At 44.5% G+C, this 25829-nt stretch overlaps 1 protein-coding gene across 32 annotated transcripts in view; it reads left to right on the plus strand.

The window, feature by feature from the left end:
• Positions 1-25829, plus strand: part of CELF4 (CUGBP Elav-like family member 4) — a 752374-nt gene that overhangs the window by 688483 nt on the left and 38062 nt on the right. For 22 of the 32 annotated variants that reach the window (XM_088153023.1, XM_088153035.1, XM_088153017.1 and 19 more), the window contains 3 exons: positions 11746-11889; positions 24186-24333; positions 25050-25199. In XM_088153023.1, the coding sequence (XP_088009149.1) occupies positions 11746-11889; positions 24186-24333; positions 25050-25199 (442 nt within the window). Of the gene's footprint in view, positions 1-11745; positions 11896-24185; positions 24334-25049; positions 25200-25829 lie in introns of all 32 variants that reach the window. The other 10 variants (XM_088153025.1, XM_088153036.1, XM_088153014.1 and 7 more) reach the window with 1 other exon arrangement.

Consider the following 25829-nt stretch of genomic DNA (forward strand, 5'->3'; position numbering starts at 1 on the left):
GAGTGTGGTATGGTTGTAGTTATTTAATTGTGAGGTGAACATGAGCTATATGGTCCTACCATCTCTGTCAGAGGCAGGTTGTGCCTTTGAGAACTAATTGGAGAGGTTTTCCTGTCCTTGGAAAAAATTGGAATAAACATCCATTGACTTTCTCTGCCCATACATTTGGTGGAAAATTTCAGAAGGCCATGTGTGATTGATTGATTGATTGATTGATTGATTGATTGATTGATTGATTGCCATCAAGTCATTGTTGACCCTTAGCAACCACATAGATAGATTTTCTCTATGACAATCTCTCCCTAACCTGGTCTTTCAGGTCTTCCAATAGTGGAACTATCACCACTGTAACTGAGTCCATCCACCTTGCTACTGGTCGTCCTCTTCTTCTCTTTCCTTCCGTCTTTCCCAGCATCAGAGCCTTCTCCAGAGAGCAAGGTCTTTGCATAAAGTTTTCAAAGTAGGATAGTTTGAGCCTTAGGCCATTTGTAGCCATCTTTAAATTTGATAGAATACGACACTATCTTTCAGGAGACTAATTCAAGGTCCTTGCTCTCCAACCCTTTACTTTTAAACTGGACCTAGAACAGGGAGTCCTTCAAACATAGAATTCCTTAAGCTATAAGACTGAGCATCATAAAGTAGGAATGTGGCCCATTGCCAGTTGAGAACAGAGAAGAGGAACAGATCTGGCCCCCCTCAAGGCTGGTCCCCATGATTCTTGAGTGTTCTTTCTTAAGTTCAGAAGAAAGTTGGAACCAGACCCCAAGTGTGAAGACATTGCATGTCATGTATTAGCACCCCATTGCCTGAGCTCCAAATTAAATAAAGATAAAATGGCTGAAAACTTGCAAGATTGCCAAATCTTACAAGAAGTTGATTTTTTGCCTTAATTTGCAATTTAGACTGAGAATGCCATCCCGAATTTTGGCTAATTTTATTTTTACTTTCATTTACTAGCCATGCCAGGAATACCAGTTAAGTGAAATCTGGATTTGTGAAATGACCTGACTCCATGCTTGTAATGGGCTGACAGTACTCATAAACATAAAGCCAAACTATTATTCAGAAGAAGAAGACAGTTCATTCTGGCAGGAGATTTCGGGTACCATGAAAGGTCCCTAAATGGCCATCTGTCATTTATTCCATTTATCAGAGAAAAAGAAAAATGCTTGTAGGACTATCTCCAATGGGTGTTCAAATAACTTGACTCAAATTTGGATGTGAGAAGAACCATGTTTTTTTCTGGATGGCTCCAGCTGATACTCAATATTTTGCCAGGTATATAGCTGGAATAATCCCAGTTGCAAGGATGCAGTGAGGATGTGGTTTCTTCTTCTTTCCAAACCCATACCTACAATTGTTCTGGCAACATGGTCATCTTCAGAGCCAGAAATGTTTCGAAAGCAATGCTATTAAGAGATGAGCTCCAGTTTACAGTAAAATAAGTCTACCTTTGTGTTATGTCAAATGAAAGAAGAGACCATATTGCATACATCTCTACAACTTGCAAAGCAATGGTAAAGCCTGATGACATCTGTAGAACTTGCTCAATGCTTTTGATGGTTGGAAGAAGCTTCTTTAATGGTCATTATTGGTTGGTGAAGGTTGATCTAGGTTACAACTCATATCTTTGATCAAGGCTAGTGGCAGACAAGGCGTTCTACTTTTCACTTGCAACTCTTTCAGGTATCTTCACCCTTAACTCTGTTCTATCCCATTTGCACCTAAATCTATTACTTTTTAATATATATTTAGTTGTAATACAGCAACCAGTTAAGATGCCCTAAAGTATTTATCAGTGCATACGATGGACAGCACACAGAGGACAAAGTTTCCTAGTAATGCTTCCAATTTGTTCTTTTATCCCAAACCCATAACTGCAGAGCTATTGCTATGAATGTAACTCTTAGAAATGATACATCATTATTTACAGCAATCAGTGAAAGCATGGCTTTTTTAAAAAAAGAAAAGAAAGAAAAGGATCTTCTCATCACTAGGTCCAGCATGAATAATATCTTGAATATAGAGAAGGTTGTAGAAATGCGTCAGAAGTGGGGGGGGGGGTAGATTATAATACTATCAGATAGATAGATAGATTGAGAGATAGAGATAGATTAATGTCCTCTCAAAATCTGCAGTTTTAACCATATTTCAGTGAGTTCCTTCAGCCGAGAACTGCATCATAACAGCTGGGGCAGAAGCTAGTGAATAATTACGCTCTGATCCTCCATTCATCCTGGAGAGGAAGATTAGATAATTTCCTGCTGGAATTTGCAACATTCAGCTTCTTCAAGCATTCTCAGAACTAGAAAAACAATTCAGCCCTGAAGTGTGACCAGAAATGAAGTGTGAACCCTGAGCTGGAAAGTCAAAGGTGGAATTTGGCCAGGCAGAGTGAAGTGGGAGGTCCAGTGCAGGCGACTGTTTTTGGGAACTGATGTTTCTTTATTTTCTGGGGCCCTGAACCACACCTATTGGGCATTCAAGCTACTAAGATGCAGCCAACGTGATTCCAGCTCTCTGCAGTTAGAACAGTTTCCAGCAGAAAGAAAGGCCTTAAGGACATGGGTAATGGGCATTGGCACCAAGTTCTGGTTTCAGCAAACTGGTGCAAATATTTTGCAGGATCTGACTTCACAAGAGGAAGGTAAAATCTGGCATCCCTTTTCAGATGCTTTGAAAGTGCATGAACATCTGGTGTTGTGCTCATTATAGTTTGCAAAATTGATTCCGCCAGCAATGTGTTGATCTGCTCTTCCCCAGCTGAACACTGCCCAGGTGTGTTGGTTTGCAAATCCCAGAATTCCTAGGTTTTCGGGAATTGCTGTCCCACCACATCTGGAATATACCAGGTTGGGGACAGCTGTTTCAAAGTAGGCATACACCTGGTTACAGTTTGTCAAACACAGAGAGGCTTGGGGGAGTTGTGGTCCCAGCCCATCTGGCCAGCATCAGGCTGGGGACTGCTGTTTTAGTGTGTGCATATCTCTGGCTTCAATCAGTTTGGAAAACACACACAACACAGAACAAGTGAAACTGGAGACATGTTCACTCAACTGGCTTAGAAGGCAGATCTCCACCTCTTCCCTGACTGCATAACAAAAGCCTTTAATCTACCACCTGGGTTAGCTCCTCAATTTCCTTTAATTTAATCATCTGCCTTCAGTTTCCAGGATTTGGGGCAAGGGTGTCTGCAAAGGAGGGGTCAGAAAGGTTGAGATGGTGATTGTGACTGTGCATCGCATGAAAAAATAGGAAGGTCTTCAATCACCCGACCACAACTGCCCTCTTGACTTTTTTGATGCCCCCGGTTAGATCCTTGTTGCGTGTGATTGTCTGTTAGCAAATCCTGAGAATTATTTGACAAATCCTTTCTTTGAATTAGCACATTTTCTGCATGGGCACAATACATTGAAGCCATAAACTGTTATAAGCTTGTGTGGTGCAGTGAAGGACTAGGACTGAGGAGAGCCAGGTTCAAGTCCTCCTTCCACCATGGAAGCCTCCTGGATGGCTTTGAGCCAGTCCCTCCCTCTCAGCCCAAATTACTTTGTAGGGTTGTTGTAGGAGAAATTGAGGAAGGAAGGACTGTGCATGTTGCCACAAGCACCAGAAAGAAAGACAGGATATAGATCTAATTTAAACCATTGTTTGAATTTGCACAACACACCAAGCCACAAAAAGCCACAACTGAGATTAACACTAGCAGGTATTTCGTGCTTTGCAAATGCAGCTGCTTGGTCTTTATCTAATCCTGGTTAATTAATTGTGTGAATGTGGCCATTGTGAACTCGCTTCCTGCTCTTCCCTCTTCCCACTCCAAGAGCCAGCAAGGAACATGGCTTGCTATGGCGTCAGTGATGTCACTCCATGGCCAAATCTCACTGGACTTACTGGAATGCAATGAAGGCTTCTCCATCAGTACATGACACCAGATAGACTACAATCACACAGCACACTAAATCAAACCTGGCTTCACAAAACATCATGGCAATGTCTATGCAGTACATGGCACCAAAAGGAAGAAATTAAGTTATGACTCAAGGTGATGACCTCATTCAGGCAGTGTGGTTTTTCTCCAATGGACATCCTCTTGAATTCTAATTTACTTGCGGAATACTTGATTTTCAATTTCCTCCCAATCTCCATTTCCTGCCAGTTGGCACTCTGAGCCTGGATAATGGCTTTTGGCCAAAGACTACTAAATCTCCTAACTTGTAAGAAGGTGGGCCCAATTTTAATTAAGAATGGGGTTCTTCAAACCCCACTCAACCAGCCATGTTGCTTGCAGAGACATTGTCCAGACATTCACATACTGGGCCCACCATAAAAATGTTCCAATATCATCTTCTAGACTCAGAGCTGTTAAAACTCATAGGGGCCTTTTTCAACAATTTCTTATTTATTTTCTTTGGTGTCCGCATGACGCGGCCTATTCCCTACCAGTGAACTTAGATTTCTACATGGCACATATTGTGTGTCTTTCTTTCCCCCAAAATATTGAAGGTCGTGGAATAATGAGATCTAGAGCGGATGGAATCCCAACAAAGACATCTAGTCTCTAATTAGGACTGGATAGAAATGACCGTCCCTATTTCACTAAATGGAGAAATGTGAAGGATCTCTTCCAGTTTCTTCGAGGAGAAAGAGAGCTATCAGCTGCCATTTTCCTCCACGAGACAAACTCCTCTTTGAGTGACAGGAGAAAAGAACCAGTGTACAACTTAGCAGGTGTGCCCTCTTTCTGCATAAGTGCAAGAGAGAACACAGTTGAGACTTCAGCTGTGCAAACCTTCAATAGATGAAAATAAAAGTGAAAGATTGAGTAAAGTGGCTCATCAAAGCTGTTTTGTGAAGAGACAAGGCCACCTCCCATCTAAGAATGAAGCAAGGTGCCCATGTTGCTTTGCACTGCTCTGCTTCACAAAACTTTTGCTGAACTCTGTAAGGCTCACACTGCTCATTTTTGGTGAGTTGTGGAAGGTGATAGAGGAGATGCCTCTCTCCTTTCTCCACCTTGTCCTTCCAAAAGCCAGAAGATTCCATGTTTAGTCAGGTATGGAAATAAAACAAGTCGGAGCAACATGATTGCTTCACCCAGCAGCTTTTTTCAAAATTGTCTCAGAGCCAAGTGTCCTCTGCAGGATTTGCCCAGACCTCCAGGGAGCTTCCAGGGGGCTAGAGAAGATGGAATGGGACCTTCTTACAGACAGGCAGAAGGCTGGCAGAGCACATCCATGAACACCAGCTAGCAGTCAGAAGACTCGATGAAAACTCCTTAACCTCACAACACATGGACAGACTTAAGCATAGCTTCAACTGGGAAACTGTCAGCATGTTAGACCAAGCTAAATCCAAAAACGCGAGGGAATTCCTGGAAGCTTGGCATTCAGACAAGGTAGCCATCAACAGGCACATAGAAATAAACAACATCTACACTCTATTCAAAAGAGACAATAAAAAGGAAACAAAAAGACCAGAACATCTCCTTGCCAGCAATCAACACCCAGATAAGCAGAGATTACCACCAGGATTAACATCAGACAAACAATCCAACAGTAAACAACAGCCCAATCCAGGAACTACCAAGAAAAGAACACTAGTTGTGTAGTTGGGTGATGAAACGTCTGCAAGAAAACCACCGAGCTCAGAGAACCCCAAGGACTCCACAGTTCAGCCCTGAGCTACATATATTCGCTTCTATTGGTATTCTTACCAGTTTGGCATCTAGTAAATCTAACTTTTATAATTGGCCACACTCCCAAAAACAGCCATTTCGGGTGAATCACCCAGGGCATGTTCTCAACAGTCTGAAGAAGCCCCGACATTTGGAGAACCAAGCCATAAATTTCAGGTATGTGAATACCTGGATACTTCACAACCACCAAGAGCCTTGAGGTTTAGTTGATAGGAAACTAGAAAAGAAGACGCAAACAGTAGACCATTTGGTCCTCCTCCGATGCTTGGGACTCCAGGTCCCTCAATCCCTTGTCGCCTTTTTGTCTTGCAGGAAAGACTTCCACTTCCCAATGCAGTTTTCCATGCAGCTCTGTGCATATAGTTGCTGCTAGGTGTGTTTAACAACTGCTGTTTCCCTAAAGGGAACAAGACTGACCTCCCACCTCTTTGTCCATCTCTCTCTGGATGTAGATGTTAAGCTTTGTTTGCAAATAAGGGGTGGGAGCGAGCCACAGCCAGCCCTGCTGGAATGGAGGAGGGCAGAGAAAGGGAACAGGAGGGGGGGAGGGACAGATTTGTCTTCATGGCTTTTAATGAAATATCAATGGATGGATATTTTATTTTGCTGTGAATATGAAATTTTGCCACTGGCCTGTCAAGCTCTCATTTTCAAGAGGAACTTTATTTCACACTTCAAGACAGGCTGGAAAATTAGTTTTTCCCACCAAGGTCTCTCATTAGGGATTTCAAAGTGAGCACAGTGCAGCCCAATTGTGCCTCCATTTTTATCCTTCCCCTCCAGTAGCCGACTCGTGCGTGCCAAGCTCCATTGACTAAGGGGAACAATATATTACCAGCTGCAGAAAAGCAGGAGAGGCAGTTACATTAACCAACCCTGCCAACTTGAGAGCCATTTGGGGTTGATAACATCCCCATTTAACTGGTCTGTTACAAAGCAAATTCCAAGCAGGCAACTTCATTCCTATTCAGGAGACTTGATCTCTTGGATTCAATGCCTGATCTCTGCTACTCTGGGTGGAGTACAACACACAGAGACACCAACATCCAGACGTTTGTCTGAGCAATTCGCAACTCAACAGAAGTGATTTCCTCCCTATAAGCTGCTTTTTCACAAGCTGGAAAAGTTCAGGGTGAATGTGTGTGTTGGGAGGATGGGTATAGGTGTCATCAAAGATATTGGGGCAAATGTCATTCTGAGACATTCACTCAGAGGTGAACAGGAGGAAAACTGGATCTCACACCAATGTTTGGACTAGCTCAACACTGGATTTATTTTGTATATTTATTTAATCAATGTATTTATTACCCATCTCAGTCATCAAAGCAACTCTAGATAAAAGAATAAACTTAAAACAGACTAAACATAATGAGAGAGCCAGTTTGCTGTACTGGTTAAAGGCACAGGGCTAGATGGTGGAAGTGCACCAAAATGCATTTGAGATACAGCTTGGTCTAGTGGTTCAGGCATTGGACTAGAAATGGGAAAAGTTGAGTTCTAGTCCTGCCTTAGGCATGGAAGCCACTGGGAGAGTTTGGGCCAGTCCCCCAGGAAGAAAGCAATGACAAACCACTTCTGAAAAAAGTTGCCAGGAAAGCTGCACAGAATTGTCCCTGTAGGCACCAGGAGTCAAGTCTGACTTGAAGACACCCTCCAAAAACACATAACCGACACTAAGCAAATGAAAACCGAAGTTGCACATTGCACCCACGGTGGCAAGATGAGGAGAGAAACACCAAAGAAGGATCTGCTTAGAGCAGCCTGGTTGAGTCCACAGAGGTGAAGGAATTAAGGGAAGAACCCAAAGGGCTGTGGTTCAATCCTGCAGAGGACACGGTGGGTGGGAAAACACTTGAACATGTAGTAAGAATACAAGCCGTGCCCTGGATCGGACCCCTGGCCCGTCTGTTCTCACAGTGGCCAACCAACTGCACAAGGCAGCCCACTGGTCTCCTCTTCCAGCAGCCCCACTGCCATCAAGGCTAACAGCCCATAACCTCCATGAATTGGTACAACCCTTTTTAGAAGCCAGAGAAGCTGGTAGCCAGCATCGTAGCCCATGGTAGCAAATTCCAGTTTAATTATATGTGGTGTAAAGAAAAAAAAATCCTTTTATCTGTCCTGATTCTTCCAGGATTCATTGGGTGGCCTCTGATTCTAGTATTTTGGGAAGGGGAAAATAGCTTTCCCTTGTCCACTTTACCTACACTATGCATAATTTTGTACACCTCCATCATGTTCCCTCTCATTCTCCTCCTTTCTAAACTAAAAAGCCCCCAATGTTGCAACCTTTCCTCATAAAGATGTTGTTCCAGGCCCTGGATCAACTTATTACTCTCCTCTGAACCTTCTCTAGCTCCATCATCTCCTTTCTGAGGAGCAGTGACCAGAACTGCACACCTCTTGAGGAAGACCTCCAGGGATGACATGCTCACACATTATTATCTAGTGCTGCTAATCACTGTAGGCTTCCTTGATAGCCTGTCTCCAGATGTGTATCAGGAAAGAAATAGTGAAGCACAATATCTTTTACCACCAAGGAAACACTTTACTCACCTCTCTCACCCCATCATCCTACCCCATTGCAAATGGCTTATTTCAGGTATCCTGGTGGCCTTTTATTCCTTGCCACTAAGTTGTGCACACCACAAGCTGGGTTATTTTGTATACTGCCTTCCACCATCGTAAGGAATTACAGTTAGGTTTTTTTAAAAAAAATCTCCCCTTACTTTCCATCTTTCTGAGTCGCAGCAGATGGCTTCAGCTTTCAGCATTTCTGCAAAAGTTCAGAGTTTCAGATCCCAGTTATCAAATGAGCTCTCAGCCCGGGATTAATTAAGTGGATCTCGAGATCTACCGTAATTAAGGACTGGTCTGGCAATAATTGCTAGGAAATGTATGCATTCGAAATATTCATTTGTCAATGAAGTGTAATTAAGAGCCCTGTTTGGGGAAGGATCAATAATTGGGTCATGTGCTGCAGAGAAAGGGAGATTGAGATGGTGGTGAGACTACTTCTCTGCGTGAATCAAAATCCTTGATAAAGAGAGACCAGAAAGCAAAATTTTTCCTGCCTTTGCTTTGCTGTCGTAATAACTCATGCCTAGCACTTGGTGTCCCTGAAGATTGGAATGCGCTGTCTTCTTCCTTTTGTTTCTCCCTTGTTCCTTGCTGCATTGTTCAAGAGGTTTACAGATTTATTAGAGAGGGAAAAAGTGACAGGTCAAACAGAGAAGTAGGAAGAGGCTTGTCACCAATGAACACCATTTCCTCCCAGAAAATGTTTTTAATCCAGGAGACGTGGGTCTCATTGTGAAGCTTCTTGGAAATTTGCTTTCTTGGCATGTTAATCCCTCACCTTCTCAAGCTTGAGGACTGGGATTTGGACAAGGATGTTCTCTGCATATAATACAGGAGATTGGCTGCTACTAAGAGGTCCCATCTCAAAGTGTGCCTTAGAGAGTGACGGTTGGTTTCATTGGCAACACAAAAGGCAGTTGTATGCCTTCGTTGAACAACTGATAATTCAAACCCATTTTTGAAAACAAAGGGTACAACGGAACAGCTCACTAGCGGAGGTCACTGCAAGAGGATTTTGGTGGCTTTGCTTCTTCATGTGCTTTGAGCACATTAAGAGCTCGAGGCAACTCCTGTCTCACTTGGCTTAGATTGCATGACGAGGAGGGATAGGTCTCTTTTTAAAAATATGCTCAGTTGGGTAAAATAGAAATCTGGAGAAGAAGGAAGACGCTCTGATGATTTAGGTCTGCAGAAGAGAAGAAGATTTCAGTGTGAGACTTTGAAGAGGCTTCAAAGATGCGAGTTTAGGGGGGTCAGACTCAGATTTCCATTTTTTTGCTTACTGTAGCAAGGAATTTGGGGCCAGGATGGTCCTATGGTCATTCCAACAGGTGGTACATTGTAGTGCATGGTCTCAAATGGGACTCTCCTCCACACTCAGTTCCATAGGCCCAGAGAGTTGCATTAGCTGCGCCAGGTCTCCTTTGCCAGGCAAGCTCAAATGAGCTCAGGCAGTAACAGAAGAGTTTTAGGGTACTTTTCATCAAGATGGGAAAAGAACTCTATATGGGCTAGCAAAATATTTTTGTCTGTAGAGGCTTCTGCTTTTCATGGCCCCTTGGTATGAATCCGCATTGAAACTCTGTGGGGCACCCCAGTTATCCTTGGTTTTGGAACAGATGGAGCTCAACAGGTGCGCATGAACAATGAAGATACTGACTTCTGTTTCCAGTGGCAGATTTAAATGTTTTGCTCAATGCACTTTTCCAGTTTTAATTCTCTGGTTTCCATCCGCCTGGGGAAAAGTAAGGTGGGGTGAAAGAATGGAGCAGACAAGCTGCAGTCACATAACACATCTAGGATCCTGAATTAACCCATTTCCTGGGTTCTCACTATATCTTGAACCATAAAGTATTCAAATGAGCTGGATTCACACAACACCCTAAACTATCCTTCCCCCCCTCCCCAAAAAAACCCCTTAGTTAAACCTAAAGGCCTTTAACTGACTGGATTAACTGTGTTGTGTGAAGACAGCCAGAGGCAAAATTTAATACCTGGCTGGTAGAAGGATGCCCATCAATGCTATTCTTGTTCTTGGCCCCCTCTTGTAGCCTTCTTCTGACCCTCTGCCCTACCACTGGTTGAGTTTTCATAACATGCTAGACTAAACTACAAAATTAGGATAGTTTGTGCATCAGACTGTTATGGGAACCCATTATTTTAGGAGACTGCATAAACAAGGCCAAAACTTTAAGCCACAATGTAGTTAATTTGTTTGGGCATGATGTTTTGTTAACTTGGATTTAGGGTTTAGGATGTTGAACCGAGTCACTAAATCTCTAATGAAGGTTAGAGCTTTCAGGCAAGAGAAGAGATGGGAGTCAAGGTTTGAGAATGGAGCGAAAAATTGAGTAGGTTACACAAATGGGCCCCAGCGGGATGCGATGAGTAAGAGTTGCTGGAAATTCCTCTTTTGTGAGCACTGAATTGAATAAAACCAAATATCCAGAAGGCAAGTCTGCCAGATTCCCACAAAATCCTTATCGGCAACCGCAGAGGAGCTCTAGAACATACTGAGGAGGGAAGATCACTTCCAGCCATAGCTGACGATGCCTATCACTGGATAAGAGTGAATAATCCTCAGACAAAATGAGGCTTCAGCGGAATTTCTGCTTTTCACTGGGAGTAGGACTTGTTGTCCTCGGGAGATTTCTTCCAGCTTCAGGATTTAATGAAAATAAGATTAACAGCCGTCTAACTTGCTTTAATGCAGTGGTGGATGAGAAAAGGATTGTGGAGCTGAACCAGCTGGAGAAAAATGGCTCCCATCTCGATTCTTTCTTTTCTCATGTCCTGCGTCTCCGTCATAATGTTGCACTTACTAACCTAGGATGTGAGGAAACTAAATGAAGACCCTTCAGGATCTGACCTTGTAATTGTTTTCATATTTATCATCCCAAAAGAGAAGGAGTCTTGAGTCTCTTACAACTCTAGATTCTTCATATGGGGAAGGAAGAGCCCTGGATAAGCATGGATTTTTACTTTGATTTCCAGATCATAAACCCTACGTTTGCCATAGGTCCCCAGAAGACAATGTAATGTAGTGGTGAAGGAGCTGGTCTAGGAGTGGGGACAGACAGGTTCTAGTCTCCCTCAGCCCCCCAAGCTCCCTGGAGGACTTTGGGCCAAGCCATCTCTCTGAACCCAAGAACCCATGTGGTGTAGTGGTGAAGGGGCTGGTTTAGGAGCAAGGAGACCCAGGTTCCACTCCACTCTCCGCCAACAAAGTTCCATGGGGGATGTTGGGCAAGTTACTTTTTCTCAACCCAACCACCCCACAGAGTTGTTGTGGATGAAGCAAGATTCCAATGTAAGCCGCCTTTAGCTCCAGGAGAAAAGGTGAACTATAAATCTGACATATCCTTTTTATCAGCAATAGACCTTTTCAGAGGTGGCATATCTGTGATGGCTTCTTTTTGCTTCCCACTTGGACTCACTTCCTTTTCTCTTTTCCCTTCCTGCAGGGAGCATCGTCCAGCCTGGTGGTCAAGTTTGCAGACACGGACAAGGAGCGCACCATGCGCCGTATGCAGCAAATGGCGGGTCAGATGGGCATGTTCAACCCAATGGCCATACAGTTTGGAGCATATGGTGCTTATGCGCAGGCAGTGAGTGTCAATACAACAAGGGGGTACTAATGGGTGGGGTTTGCCCCTCAGTTGAATACTGGAAGGGATTCCATAAATCATCTGGGACATAACAAAGCCACTCCCCCACCCAAACCCTCTTGAAAACTCAACTAGTATCATCAAGAACTACTTCAAGACTGCAAGGTTTAGATGGCCTTTATGAGAACAGATGTCCTCCCACCCAGCTATGAATTCCTTCTTTCAGGTACATAAACAGTGCATCTATTCCATAAATGAAGGTGGGACAAAGCAGCCAACATTCTGGGGCTTTGTCCTGAGTTTGGGAGGAACGCAACCACTGTGTGTTGGAATGGGGGTACATCTAACAGCATGCCCAACCTTGCAATCAAAATTTAATGGAAGAATGTAGGAATGTTCACCTTGCATACCACGGCAGACATCCAAATTCACACATCAGCCAGACCATACCAAGCAGATAGAAGTGATGACCACAAGAGGAGACGGACAAGTTGAGATGACAGGTTCCAAGACATGATAGCAGCCCTTTACCCCCTCAGAATGGTTATCGTCCTTATCTCCTCCCATTTCCAACTCATCACAAAGAGAATTGCATTTTGGCCTCACGCTTATCCACAGAACCCATTTAATCCTATTGGACACTGGCTTAAGATATTAAGTTGATTGGCACGTTAGAAATACAAGAGGCAGAGATCAGGAAGAGGAACGGGAGAAATGTCATTACACTGTTCACATGAAGCTTAAGAGAGAACAAATACCCCTATTTGTGTCTAAAGCTCAGCAGGAATTCAAGAGTCTTGAATTCAGATGAATTTAGGGCGGGAAGGGGGGAAGAGACATCCTGTTGCAATTTCGCACTTAGATTTTTCAAAAGTTTGCATGAAATTTCATCTGCCTTTGATCACCTTGCAAAATTCTTGGTTCAATCTTGATTCCCAAGATGGCAGGCAAGTTTTTAAACCAGCTTCCACCTTCTGCTTGACCACCTGGTCCTTTAACTCTCAACACTATTTAGCTGTATTTTAAGGCAGCCTGTAACCAAAAGTGATTTACCCTCTCAGATCACTCTCTGGAGTTTGATTTTAAATATTCACCAGCTTTCTTTTACTATACAGCAAATATTTATTCCTGCATCTGAGGTCCAGTACTACACTATTCCTTTATTTAAAGCTGCATGAAAATATTTAATATTGTAAAATATCATGTAGAAAAGAGGAGCGTATTTAATACTATTACTGAGTGCTGTTTGATACTTGACAATATCTGACAATTCTGCCTGCTTTTCCTGATATCATGCCCTCAGATGTGTTGGAACTTCAACTACATGGCTGGGAATTATGGGAATCATAGTCCCCAAACATCTGAGGGTAATTGGTGCCCAGCTTTTATTGTAGTTCGAAGTCATGATAAGTCCTTCATAATGCTCCAGCCCAGGTTCCTACCTGCCTGGTCAAAGAGATGCTTTGCATAGGATCTGTTTTCCCAATAAAAGTCAGAGAAGAAAGCTGGCTAGGAATTCTGGGAGTTTGAAGTCCCAACAGATCAGGAAGCCACCATGTTATGAAGTGACACTCTAGATAAAGGGATTGTTGTTGTTTAGTCGTTAAGTCGTGTCCGACTCTTCGTGACCCCATGAACCATATTGCGCCAGGCCTTCCTGTCCTTCACTGCCTCCCTGAGTTGGCTCAGTTTCATGCTCATTGCTTCAGTGATGCTCTCTAACCATCTCATCCTCTGCCGTCCTCTTCTCCTTTTGCCTTCAATCTTTCCCAGCATCAGGGTCTTCTCCAAAGAGATCTCTCTTCGCATTAGGTGACCAAAGTATCTGAGCTTGAGCTTCATTATCAGTCCTTCCAATGAGCAATCAGGGTTGATTTCCTTTAAGATTGACTGGTTTGACCTCCTAGCAGTCCAGGGGACTCTTAAGAGTCTTCTCCAGCACCACAGTTCAAAGGCATCAATTCTTCGGCGCTCAGCCTTTTTTATGGTCCAGCTCTCACAGCCATACATTACTACTGGAAAAACCATAGCTTTGACTATGCGGATCTTTGTCGGCAAGGTGACGTCTCTGCTTTTTAATATGCTATCTAGGCTTGCCATAGCTTTCCTCCCAAGGAGCAAGCGTCTTTTAATTTCATGGCTGCAGTCTCCGTCTGCGGTGATCTTGGAGCCCAAATAAATGAAGTCTGTTACTGCTTCCATTTCTACCCCTTCTATTTGCCAGGAATTGATGGGTCCAGATGCCATGATCTTAGTTTTTTAATGTTGAGTTTCAAGCCAGCTTTCGCACTCTCCTCTTTCACCCTCATCAAGAGGCTCTTTAGTTCTTCTTCACTTTCTGCCATTAGGGTGGTATCGTCCGCATATCTGAGGTTGTTGATGATTCTCCCTGCAATCTTAATTCCGGCTTGTGATTCTTCCAGCCTGGCATTTCTCATGATGTACTCTGCATATAGGTTAAATAAGCAGGGTGACAGTATACAGCCTTGTCGTACTCCTTTCCCTATTTTGAACCAATCGGTTGTTCCATGACCGGTTCTAACTGTTGCTTCTTGGCCCGCATACAGATTTCTCAGGAGACAGGTAAGGTGGTCTGGTACTCCCATCTCTTTAAGAATTTGCCACAGTTTGTTGTGATCCACACAATCAAAGGCTTTTGCATAGTCAATGAAGCAGAAGTAGATGTTTTTCTGGAACTCTCGTGCTTTCTCCATGATCCAGCGAATGTTGGCGATTTGATCTCTAGTTCCTCTGCCTCTTCGAAGCCCAGCTTGTACATCTGGTAGTTCTCGGTTCACGTACTGCTGAAGCCTAGCTTGTAGGATTTTGAGCATAACCTTGCTAGCATGTGAAATGAGTGCAGTTGTGTGATAGTTTGAGCATTCTTTGGCATTGCCCTTCTTTGGAATCGGAACGTAAACTGACCTTTTCCAATCCCATGGCCATTGTTGCGTTTTCCAAACTTGCTGGCATATTGAGTGCAGCACTTTAACACCATCGTCTTTTAGTATTTTAAATAACTCAGCTGGAATACTGTCATCTCCACTAGCTTTGTTGTTAGCAATGCTTCCTAAGCCCCACTTGACTTCACTCTCTAGGATGTCTGGCTCAAGGTCAGTGACCACACCAGCATGGACATCAGGGACATTAAGATCTTTCTTGTATAGTTCTTCTGTGTATTCTTGCCACCTCTTCTTAATCTCTTCTGCTTCTGTTAGGTCCCTGCCTTTTTTGTCCTTTATCATGCCCATCTTTGCACTAAACGTTCCTTTCATATCTCCAATTTTCTTGTAGAGATCTCTAGTCTTCCCCATTCTATTGTTTTCCTCAATTTCTTTGCATTGTTCATTTAAGAAGGCCTTCTTATCTCTCCTGGCTATTCTCTGGAAATCTGCATTCAGTTGCTTATATCTTTCCCTTTCACCCTTGCTTTTCGCATTCCTTCTTTCCACAGCTATTTGTAAAGCCTCATCAGACAGCCATTTTGCTTTCTTGCATTTCTTTTTCTTTGGGATGGTTTTAGTTGCTGCCTCCTGTACAATGTTACGGACCTCCGTCCATAGTTCTTCAGGCACTCTGTCTACCAAATCTAATCCTCTAAATCTATTCATCACCTTCACTGTGTACTCACAAGGAATATGATCTAAGTCATACCTGAGTGGTCTAGTGGTTTTCCCTACATTCTTCAATTTAAGCCTAAATTTTGCAGTAAGAAGCTCATGGTCTGAGCCACAGTCAGCTCCTGGTCTTGTTTTTGCTGTCTGTATAGAGCTTCTCCATCTTTGGCTGCAAAGTATATAATCAATCTGGTTTCGGTATTGACCATCTGGTGATGTCCATGTGTAGAGTCGTCTCTTGTGTTGTTGGAAAAGAGTGTTTGCTATGACCAGCTTGTTCTCTTCACAGAACTCTATTAGCCTTTGCCCTGCTTCATTTTGTACTCCAAGGCCAAACTTGCCTGTTATTCCGATTACTCCTTGACTTCCTACTTTAGCATTCCAATCCCCTATGATGAAAAGGACATCTTTTTTTGGTGCTAGTTCTAGAAGGTGTTGTAGGTCTTCATAGAAGCGGTCAACTTCAGCTTCTTCAGCATCAGTGGTTGGGGCGTAGACTTGGATTACTGTGAAGTTGAATGGTTTGCCTTGGATACGCACTGAGATCATTCTGTCGTTTCTGAGGTTGTATCCCATTACTGCCTTTCCCACTCTCTTATTGACTATGAGTGCAACTCCATTTCTTCTAAGGGTTTCTTGCCCACAGTAGTAGATATAATGGTCACCCGAATTAAATTCACCCATTCCCGTCCATTTCAGTTCGCTGATTCCCAAGATGTCGACGTTCAATCTTGTCATCTCATGTTTGACCACATCCAGCTTGCCTTGGTTCATAGATCTTACATTCCAGGTACCTATACAATATTGTTCTTTACAGCATCGGACCTTCTTTTCGCTTCCAGATACATCCACAGCTGAACGTCCTTTCGGCTTTGGCCCAGCCGCTTCACTCTTTCTGGAGCTACTTGGAATTGCCCTCCGCTCTTCCCCAGTAGCATATTGGACACCTTCCGACCTGAGGGGCTCATCTTCCGGCGTCATATCTTTTAGCCTTTTAACATTGTCCATGGGGTTTTCTTGGCAAGGATACTGGAGTGGGCTGCCATTTCCTTCTCCAGTGGACCACATTTTGTCAGAACTCTCTGTCATGACCTGTCCGTCTTGGGTGGCCCTGCACGGTATAGCTCATGGCTTCACTGAGTTACGCAAGCCCCTTCGCCACAACAAGGCAGTGATGCATGAAGGGGAGATAAAGGGATGGAAGATAGTTAATTTCATGCCATGTCTCAAGAATTCTCCAGAAACATCTGGCTGACTATTGGGAGAAGCAAGATGCTGGACTATGGAAGGATGGACTTTTTTTTGGTTGATCTGGCAGAGCTGTTCTTATCTTCTTATGTTCTTTAAAAAAGGAGGGAAATTGAATAAGTGAGGAAGCAGCTACCCCTTTATTTTGGCCAGTAATGTGACCTAGGGCTTATTTTAACAGCCCAGTGTCAACTCCAGTCATGCTGTAGAGCAGTGTTTCTCAACCTTGGCAACTTTAAGAGATGTGGACTTCAATTCCCAGAATTCCCCAGCCAGCATGGCTGGCTGGGGAATTCTGGGAGTTAGTCCACACCTTTTAAAGTTGCCAAGGTTGAGAAACACTGATGTAGAGGTTTTACTGGAGAGAAAGTGGTAGTCCTTATTGGAATCATCTCACCTGCCATAAATCTTTCTCTGAGGGCTTTTATGATTCTTCTCAGCTTCCCAAAGTTAGAGGGCTTCTCATTCCAAGGCAGTAAATGCAAACTGATAAGAAACCAATGAATTTAATCTCTTTCTTCCCCTCAACCAACACTCTTTTGTACTTAACTTCCCAAGAGCCACTAAATGTACAAAATTGCAACTTAGATCATTGTGTGAAGCAGCCAAATTCCTTGCTGTAGGAGGTGAATACATCCACAGAAGTAATCCAGATGGTCAATGGATTCTGTGCCATTGCCTTCTGCTGTGATATTTTCTCAACTTCCCAATCCAGTCTACACCCTGAGGTTCCCATCCAACAATTAAGCAAGGCTAATCCTGCTTAGCTTTCCAAAATCAGCCAGGTTCACTACATTTTGCCAGCTCTTGTAGCCCTAAAACTGTTTAAAGACTGCTTATTTGGTCAACCTGAGAAGCAAACTTCCAATTCTTATGATTCTTAATGCATGCATTGAAATGAGGAGGGATCTTAGGTCGGTGCTCCTAGAGCAGTTCTGTAAGAGAAGCTCTTCTTCTCTTCATAGAGCCTTATAGAGATGCTTCATAAGTCTGGGGAGGAGGCAAGAGTTGAACAGAGGATGCCATGAAGCTCCCTTATGTAGCCCTCAAGAGAACCAGGAGCTCAAAGAGAATTCTTCTAAATTGGGGTTTGGACTTTGTGGACTTGACAGACATTCATCAAAGCCTTCCAGACTTCTTGCCCCAAATTACTGTTTAAAAGAGGATAAATAGAAAGCACTTATGAATGGGAAGCTTGATATGCTACACAGCAAAGCATGAACTCTAGCATTTTCCTTCTTTCCTTCCTTCCTTCCTGCCTGCCTGCCTGCCTGCCCCACATTGGCTTCAGAGGCGTTCTCAGACAATGAACGTGGCAGTTGGCTGAGCCCAATGCTTTCTTTAAATGTGTGCCTATCTGCTTAGAAGGCCAGCTGGGACATAAGGAGGGCTGTCAGATCTGGGCTGCAGAAGTCCAGATGACCTCTAAGAGACCATTTAGAGTTCGATCTGTTTTCTGCACCTCTCTGCTGCCCTCCAGTGGTGTCCTGATTTCTGCAGCTCAGATCTGGTCAACCTAGCCGAGGCAGCCCCTGGGAGGCTCAGGATGGTGCAAAGCAACCTCACCAGTTTGCTTTTTGGTCTTTTCTAACAGATCCTGTCCACCTGTGCAGGCGTGTTGTAGGTGCAAGTCTCCCCACTACATCCCAGCCTTGTGGTGAGAGTCCCCATGCCCCATAAAAAAAAATCCCAAATGAGCTCACCAGCTCTAAAGGATTGTAAACCATCTTTCTAGACCCCAAGTTTTAGATCTGGCTCTTGTTCCCAGCTGCTGCCCCCAGAAATGCTGCCCAAAAAATGTGGGTAATTTCAACTCCCCAGAATGAGATGTTCTCCCATACAATGGTCTCTTCTGTTTCATACCATTTCTGGGTTCAGATGCACAGTGGCTACACTAGCCCCCACCTCTTAAAAACAAAAGCATTTCCTGCCCTCCCCTCCTAGCCCCCCACCCCCACCCCCACCCCCTTCATTGGTGTATTTTATAAAATCACCTGCTCATCAATCTGGACAATACTTTCTGTGAATGCCAGATGAACGGGAGGACCCTTTAAAGGCAGAAGAGAAGGCTGCTATTGTGCAGTGACAGAAAGGGACTTCTAATCACTCCATCAGTAATTACAAAGAACAGTAAATCGCTAATTAAAATGTGAAAGTGTCTTGCACGGCAGGTAGTAAGAAAGGGTAATTAACAATCCAACAGGAAGCTGCCACCTTGACACCCAGAGATACTGGAAATCATATGAAGGTCCAGCTCTTTCCTACTTGCATTTCAAACACTTCTAAGGACCTCTCATGCTGTCTCTATGCGCTGCATTTGGCCAAGGGCATCTGCAGGGGGCTTCAGGAAAGTCAAGGGGGTGGCAGAACTGCGCAATCAAAGCCCCGCCCCTTCTTATGAATGTAACACGGGGCAGGGCATTGACCATGCAGTCACAGCTGCCACCCTGACTTTCTTGCCCCCTCCCCTTGCAGGCACCCTTGGGGTGGTATGTTCTTTGCCTGCCTACCATGAACATTTGCAGGAGGGAAAGTGAGACACTTGAGGCAAAGTGTCCTGGTGTTCCTGTTTCCCAAACGTTAGCCAAAGGTGGTGATAGGCTAGAAATGAGGCTGTGTGACTTCATTTCCCCATTTTGGTTTGGAGGGGGGAATGCAGCTCTAGTTCCCGACTGGATGTTACTTTGTCCCACAAAAGAATGGAGAAGGGAAATTACAAAATCATCTTGGAGATCAACTTCCTACCCAAGAGAGAAATCCACTCTTACAGCATCCCTGAGGGATGGTCATCCAGCTTTTGTTTCAAACCTCCATGGGAGGAGAAGCCTTCATCTCCCAAGGCTTCCTGTTCCATTGCCGAACCTCTCACTCACAGGAGATCCTTCCTGATGTTCAGACAAAATCTACAGCCATTGTTTCTTGTCCCATCTTCTGGCACAACTCTGAACAATTCTGCCCATCTTCAATGTGACCGTCCTTCAGATACCTGAAGTCAGATACGGTGTTTCCCTGCAGTCCAGGCTAAACATACCTGATGCTTCAAAATATTCCTTGTAAGTCCTTGTCCTAACCAGTCCTGATTTTGCTTGCTGTCCTCTAGACATGCTCCAGTTTGTCCTGAAATGTGGTGCCCAGAAATGGACGCAGACTTCTAGGTGTGGCCTGATCAGGATGAAGAATAAACTAATATGAGGAAGGAAGGAAGGAAGGAAGGAAGGAAGGAAGGAAGGAAGGAAGGAAGGAAGGAAGGAAGGAAGGAAGGAAGGAAGGAAGGAAGGCGTTCTAATAGAAGCATTTTGGATGATCTCCATTAGTTGTGAGCAAGATGATATCATAAACATGCTTACACTGAGGAGAGCAGGGTAGGTTAATGGTAGGACAGGTCTATGCTCCAGTACCTTCTCAGCATTCCTCATATCTATGATCACATGAAAAAAAAGGCCACTTTTCGGGTCAAGTGGCAGAACGCCATTAAAATCATCCCAACTGCCCAGAACATTTGCAGAAAGCACCTTTTCTTTTGGCCTCACTTGAGCCAAGCGCTCTCTCTTTCAAATTGTCATTTGGTTAAAGAAATCTTAGTTAATTAATTGCATCCATTTCAGGCAAATAAGTTATTAATGAGCACATTAAGTCTGCATACATTTGCACATGAGGACAAAATCATAATTCTGAAAGGGCAAAAAAGTAAACTTCCATTTTTAGAAGATGCATATTCTGGCAGGGCTGTCATCACCTCGAGTGACATCCTCAAGTTTCTTTTACATATTCAGAGGGCAAAAGTGGTATCAAGGTCAGGTTGAACCAAGAGGTCATGGTCTTCAGCAACGGAGTTGAGCTGCTTGCTTCCTTGAACCCCTCTTTTTAGGCAGGATCCAAGGTCTGCTGAGATGGGGGACTTAAAGCCCTGATAGAAACAGCCATTGCCCAATTTAAATAAGACCCAAATCGAAGGATAGGCCTTTGCTAGGATGATACACACAGCAGACAGGTTTCACACATGCAAGTCGGCTCGCAGTCCCATTATAGATCTGTATTTAGACTAGCTAAGACCCCCTTCCCAAACATTCCTAGAGAATATTAGCAAATGAATTCCACGCTTCTGACGAAGGCGCGTGCCCACATGCACACACGCCTGCACGCACCATACGCCTAACCACATGGGCTCTCCCCCCAGAACAGAAATTGGGAGAGCGCCAGCTTTCCGAGTCAGTCAATGTCAGGATTCGCCACATGGGGGCGCCATCACAAGGAATATTTATGACGGGAAACTCAGCGCAGCTATTTCTGTCCATGCAGAAGTTGGAGGAGGCGAGATTTGCCAGCAGGGAATGAAAGAAGGATAAGAACAGACCAGAATCGCATTTAGCTCTGCATAGATCCTTCGGGACACAAGAATAAACCTGCAGAACCAGAGCAGAAGTTTACCGCTGACATACAGCAGTGAAAAAAAACTACTTTTTGCAAGTGAAGCAGTGTGATATAGACTAGTTGATGCCAATCTGTAGACTGTAAGAGTATCTGTTATTCTCAGATCCAAACTTCCAAAGAAAGCAGTGTATATTGGTACACACCCCCTCCCCAAACATGTATTTGCGGAAACTCTATTTAAAAACAGCAGGCATGTAGGGTTTAATTTGCTGGGGAAAGATGTACACGTGTACAGTAAGAACATAAGAACGGCCCAGCTATTTCAGGCCATGTTACTTCAGCCTTTTTGGGGACAACCATCTGCCTCTTTTGCTGCTCACAAGCAGGAGACAGAGACACCCGTCTTCCACGAATATTTCCTGCAACTGGAAAGCACATTCCCACAATGCAGAGGTAACATGGAGTCTTCAAGACCAACAGCCCTTGATGGACTTGTCCTCCATGAATGTATCCAATCCCCTTTAAAGCCATCCAGGTTAGCAACCATCACCACATCTTATGGTAACGAACTTCACTGATGAATTGCGTGCTGATGAAGAACGGCGTCCTTCCTTTTCCTGGTTCTGAACTCCTTTTCCAATCAGCTTCATTGCATGTCCTCCTTCCATCACCTTTTTTTTTAAGCTAAAGAGTTCCCAACTTGGTAGCCTCTTCTCATAGGGAAAATGACAGCAATTAGCAGAAATGAATGATAATAGCTCAAAATGGGAAGGAACAGAGTCATAAGCAGTTCCATGTGACCAATGACATGGGAATGACATAGACCAATTTACACGTCTCCATCGCAACATTCGTATTCCCCGGCATTATCCACCTGCATGTTGTTGCTGTTGCTGGAGACAATATAGAGTGTTTTTCACTGCAACTAATCTATAGTTGAAAGCCAGTTTGGTGTAGTGGTTAAGGCATCAGGCTAGAAACCGAAGATGGTGAGCTCTAGTCCCGCCTTAGGGACAAAACCAGCTGGGTGTCCCTGGGCCAGTCACTCTCTCTCAGCCCTAGGAAGGAGGCAAGGGCAAACCAGTTGTGAAAAACCTTGCCAAGAAAACTGCAGGGACTTGTCCAGGCAGTCACCAGGAGTCAAAAACTGACTCGAAGGCACACACGCACGCACACACAATCTATAGACCATCTTCAATTACTGGGGCCATGTAAAAATTTGAAGGGGAAAATGTGATTTGGAGTGTGCCCCAGGATAGACATCCATGAGAAGGTGCAAGTGATTAAACATCCTTCTTGATGTCAACTTGCAAACTCCACCCCCTACATTCTTGCTGTACAGAGGAGCAACTGATGTTCAAAAGCTCATATCGTCATTATCCGGACCTCATGGTTAGGGTCAATCTCCTATGTACATGGCCAAGGCATAGCACCCCTCAGGAACACTGAAACTGGACTCACACACCTGCTAGGTTGTAGGAAGTCAGCCATGATCTAACCAGAAGGGCGAATCAGGCCATCCCTTGAGGCTATGTTACAGCTGATGGCTTCAAATTGTTTTGGGGTGGGCATGGCATGTTACATAAAGCCAGTGAATGTGTTTATTGACCCCACTTGTGTTTAAGTGTCTTGTGTGAACTCAGCCCACATGGTGTCAGACACTGACTGTGATGTGGCGATTGTTCCACAACCGCCACAATCAGATACGCTCATGGGGTGACATCCTGATGCCGGAGCAAGCCTTGTTCCTTGTGGACACTTGGGGTAGGGAGAGGAAACAGCAGGAGATAAACCTTTTTGCCCCAGTTCCCCATGACCACATTCCCACAACTTGCTTAACCGGGATCAGATAAAGACCAAGCAGATACATATGCACAATATGTTAACCTTGGTGTAGTTTTTTGTGGGTTCACATGTTGTGCCAACACAGCCCCTTCTGTTGGTTTATGGCTCTTTGTTTTGTGGGAACCTAGAAAAAGAACTGAGTTCTGCAAGTTAAATCTGGTAAGTTAAGTACATTGTATGCATATAGTCAGACTAGGAAGACTGAGAGAAAAAAAGACTTTTCAAGGCAAATAACCCCGTGAAGTGGGTTGGAATTTAAATCCTAATTCCTAGAGTCTAAATCTAGCAGGGAGATAAAGGCGGAAAGTCATATTTTTTTATGGACAATGAAAAGTATCCAGAAAAGTATCATTCTGGATCACCCAAGCTGTGCCTGCCTACATTCTCACACCTGCACAACTATTACAAGGACTGGATCTCTAGCCTCCTTTTCCTTTGAGCATCATCTTGGGGAATCGTCCCAGAAAAGCCCCCAATCATCCTTCCTTTGAAATGGGCCAGGTTTTAAAATGAACGTTGGCCGAGGCTGGAAGCAAAGCGAGTTGTCCATAATGGCCATTTCTGTTGTTCTCGGTGGCTTTGCTAGGAAATGTCCTGGCCGCCCAAGCAGAGTGCCATGGCCTGTGTCTCTTCTTCCCTCTCCAGCACTTATTGCTTTGCTTCCCAGCACTCCCCCAATCTTAACTAGGAATCAATGAAGTCTGGAAGCTGCTCCTTCTTTCTATTTGTTTTTAAATCGGGAGGACAGCTCTGGCCCATGAAGAGAGAAGCAGCAGTTATACTGCAATACTTCCAAGTGTAATATGCAGAGGACAGCAAACAAAACCTCTTATCTGGAGACCCTTCACTCTTGGCTCACTCCAGTACTTTCTGATTGTCCACCAATGTTGTCCATAGTAGGTTTACTCCATAGTTTTTAGTCCCCCTTGAGTCTATGCAGTCTCTTCCTTGCTGTTGCTGGTCACTTCCCATCTTCCTTCTTCTCCTTCTCCTTCTTCTCCTTCTTCTCCTTCTCCTTCTTCTCCTTCTTCTCCTTCTTCTTCCACACTTGGTCCCGTGGGACTGGGTTAAGAGTTCCCTTTCCCAAAGGAAGAGTTTTGAACATCCACCACAGTTCTGGAAAGAAAGGTCAGGACCATCTGGGTGCCGTCCTCTGTCCCCAAGCTGCTCTGCCAGTGAATGCGTGATATTTTTTCCCTGTTCTCTTTGTTCCAGCTGATGCAGCAACAGGCCGCCATCATGGCCTCCGTGGCACAAGGCGGCTACCTAAATCCCATGGCAGCCTTCGCAGCAGCTCAAATGCAGCAGATGGCCGCACTCAACATGAACGGGCTGGCTGCCACCCCCATGACACCCACCTCAGGTAAGGATGAGAAGAGCATCATAGGCCAATCGGCAGCATCAAAACAGCCAAGCGGGCAGGTGGAACATTGCAATGCAAGCCCTAACCTTTCCAAAAGGGGCGGAGCTTGTATTGCCATGCTCCATCTGCCATCTCGCCCATTACGACCACCACCAACACCACCACCACCCAACACCACTGAGGCCAGTCCTTGTTGTCAGACCTGCAGAATGGTTACAACCTGTTCCAATGAAGAAGCCTGGCCACTTCAACAGCATCATTTTCGGCATAGGTGTAGAAGGTCCTACTGGAGATGGCAATGAAGCAACCGCCTGGTCCAATGACAGAAAGCAAGGAGTGGCTCACTTTCCACCTTTGATCTGATACTGGGAAGCTCAAGAGCTCCATCCTGCTAAGCACAATAAACCTTGCTCCAACAACTGAGCTCTGCTGTGGGAGGCTGAGAGTCCTTGTGAGGTAGTAAGGAAGGTGTTGGACTTGGGAGAACAGATTCAAGTCTGCCCTCAGCCATGGAAGCTCACAGGGTGACTTGGGGCCAGTCCTTCCCACAGTCCTCACAGGGTTGTTGTGGGGGGAAATGGGAGGGGGGCCCCAATTTGGAGTAGCAAAGCCTTGATACAGATCACTTTGAAATGTTTCCTATATGTGGTTGATCCATCTACTCAACCGATGAATGCAATTGATGGACGCTCTGCATTTACTCTCCTGCCCTCTAGGTGGCAGCACGCCTCCAGGCATCACTGCACCAGCCGTGCCTAGCATCCCCTCTCCCATTGGGGTGAATGGTTTCACTGGCCTCCCACCACAAGCGAATGGGCAACCTGCAGCAGAAGCCGTCTTTGCCAACGGCATCCATCCTTACCCAGGTACGACGGAGGAGGTGGCCTTGGGGAGTTTTTTCTTCTGAGTCTAGCCCAATACTTGGATCCAGAGCTTATGTTATTCTGGGTCCTTTCCCATCTGTTTTTTAAGATGCATTGGCTCTTTAATCAGAATAAGAAAGATTAATAATATACTACATCACCCCAAATTTCCAAACCAGCTCACCAGTTAAGTGGTTCCAGTGGCTTCTACTAACTGAGCTGAGCTCCTGATATCTTTATGACTTCATCCATGGAATTTTATGTGCAGCGGCATAGAAGTAGTTTTCCCCATCTTCTTCTGAAATGCCATTTGACTTCCTGGATTAGCCTACAGCAGTCTCCCATCCCAGTACTAAACAGGCTCAACCCTGCTTAGCTTTTCAAGATTATCTAAGGTTGGCTAAGTCCTGCCAGGGTGAGAAAATGAAGAGTCCCTCAAGTTGAACTCAGCTGCTGATGAATGTGTGGACATTTCTGTTTTGCTTTCTAACAGCTCTACAGAAGTGGTTTGCCAATTCCTTCTTCCCCCCAAAATGGTTTTTGTTCTCATTTTAGCCTCATCCAAATACTAACCAAGCCTGATGCTACTTAACTTCCAAAGCCAAGCAGCGTTGGCCAAATGCTCTCTTCCTT

The sequence above is a fragment of the Python bivittatus genome, unplaced genomic scaffold, assembly GCF_059951505.1.
Source record: "Python bivittatus isolate LINGU-HERP-01145 unplaced genomic scaffold, Pbiv_v1 ctg000570_np1212, whole genome shotgun sequence".
NCBI classification, from domain to species: Eukaryota; Metazoa; Chordata; class Lepidosauria; order Squamata; family Pythonidae; genus Python; species Python bivittatus.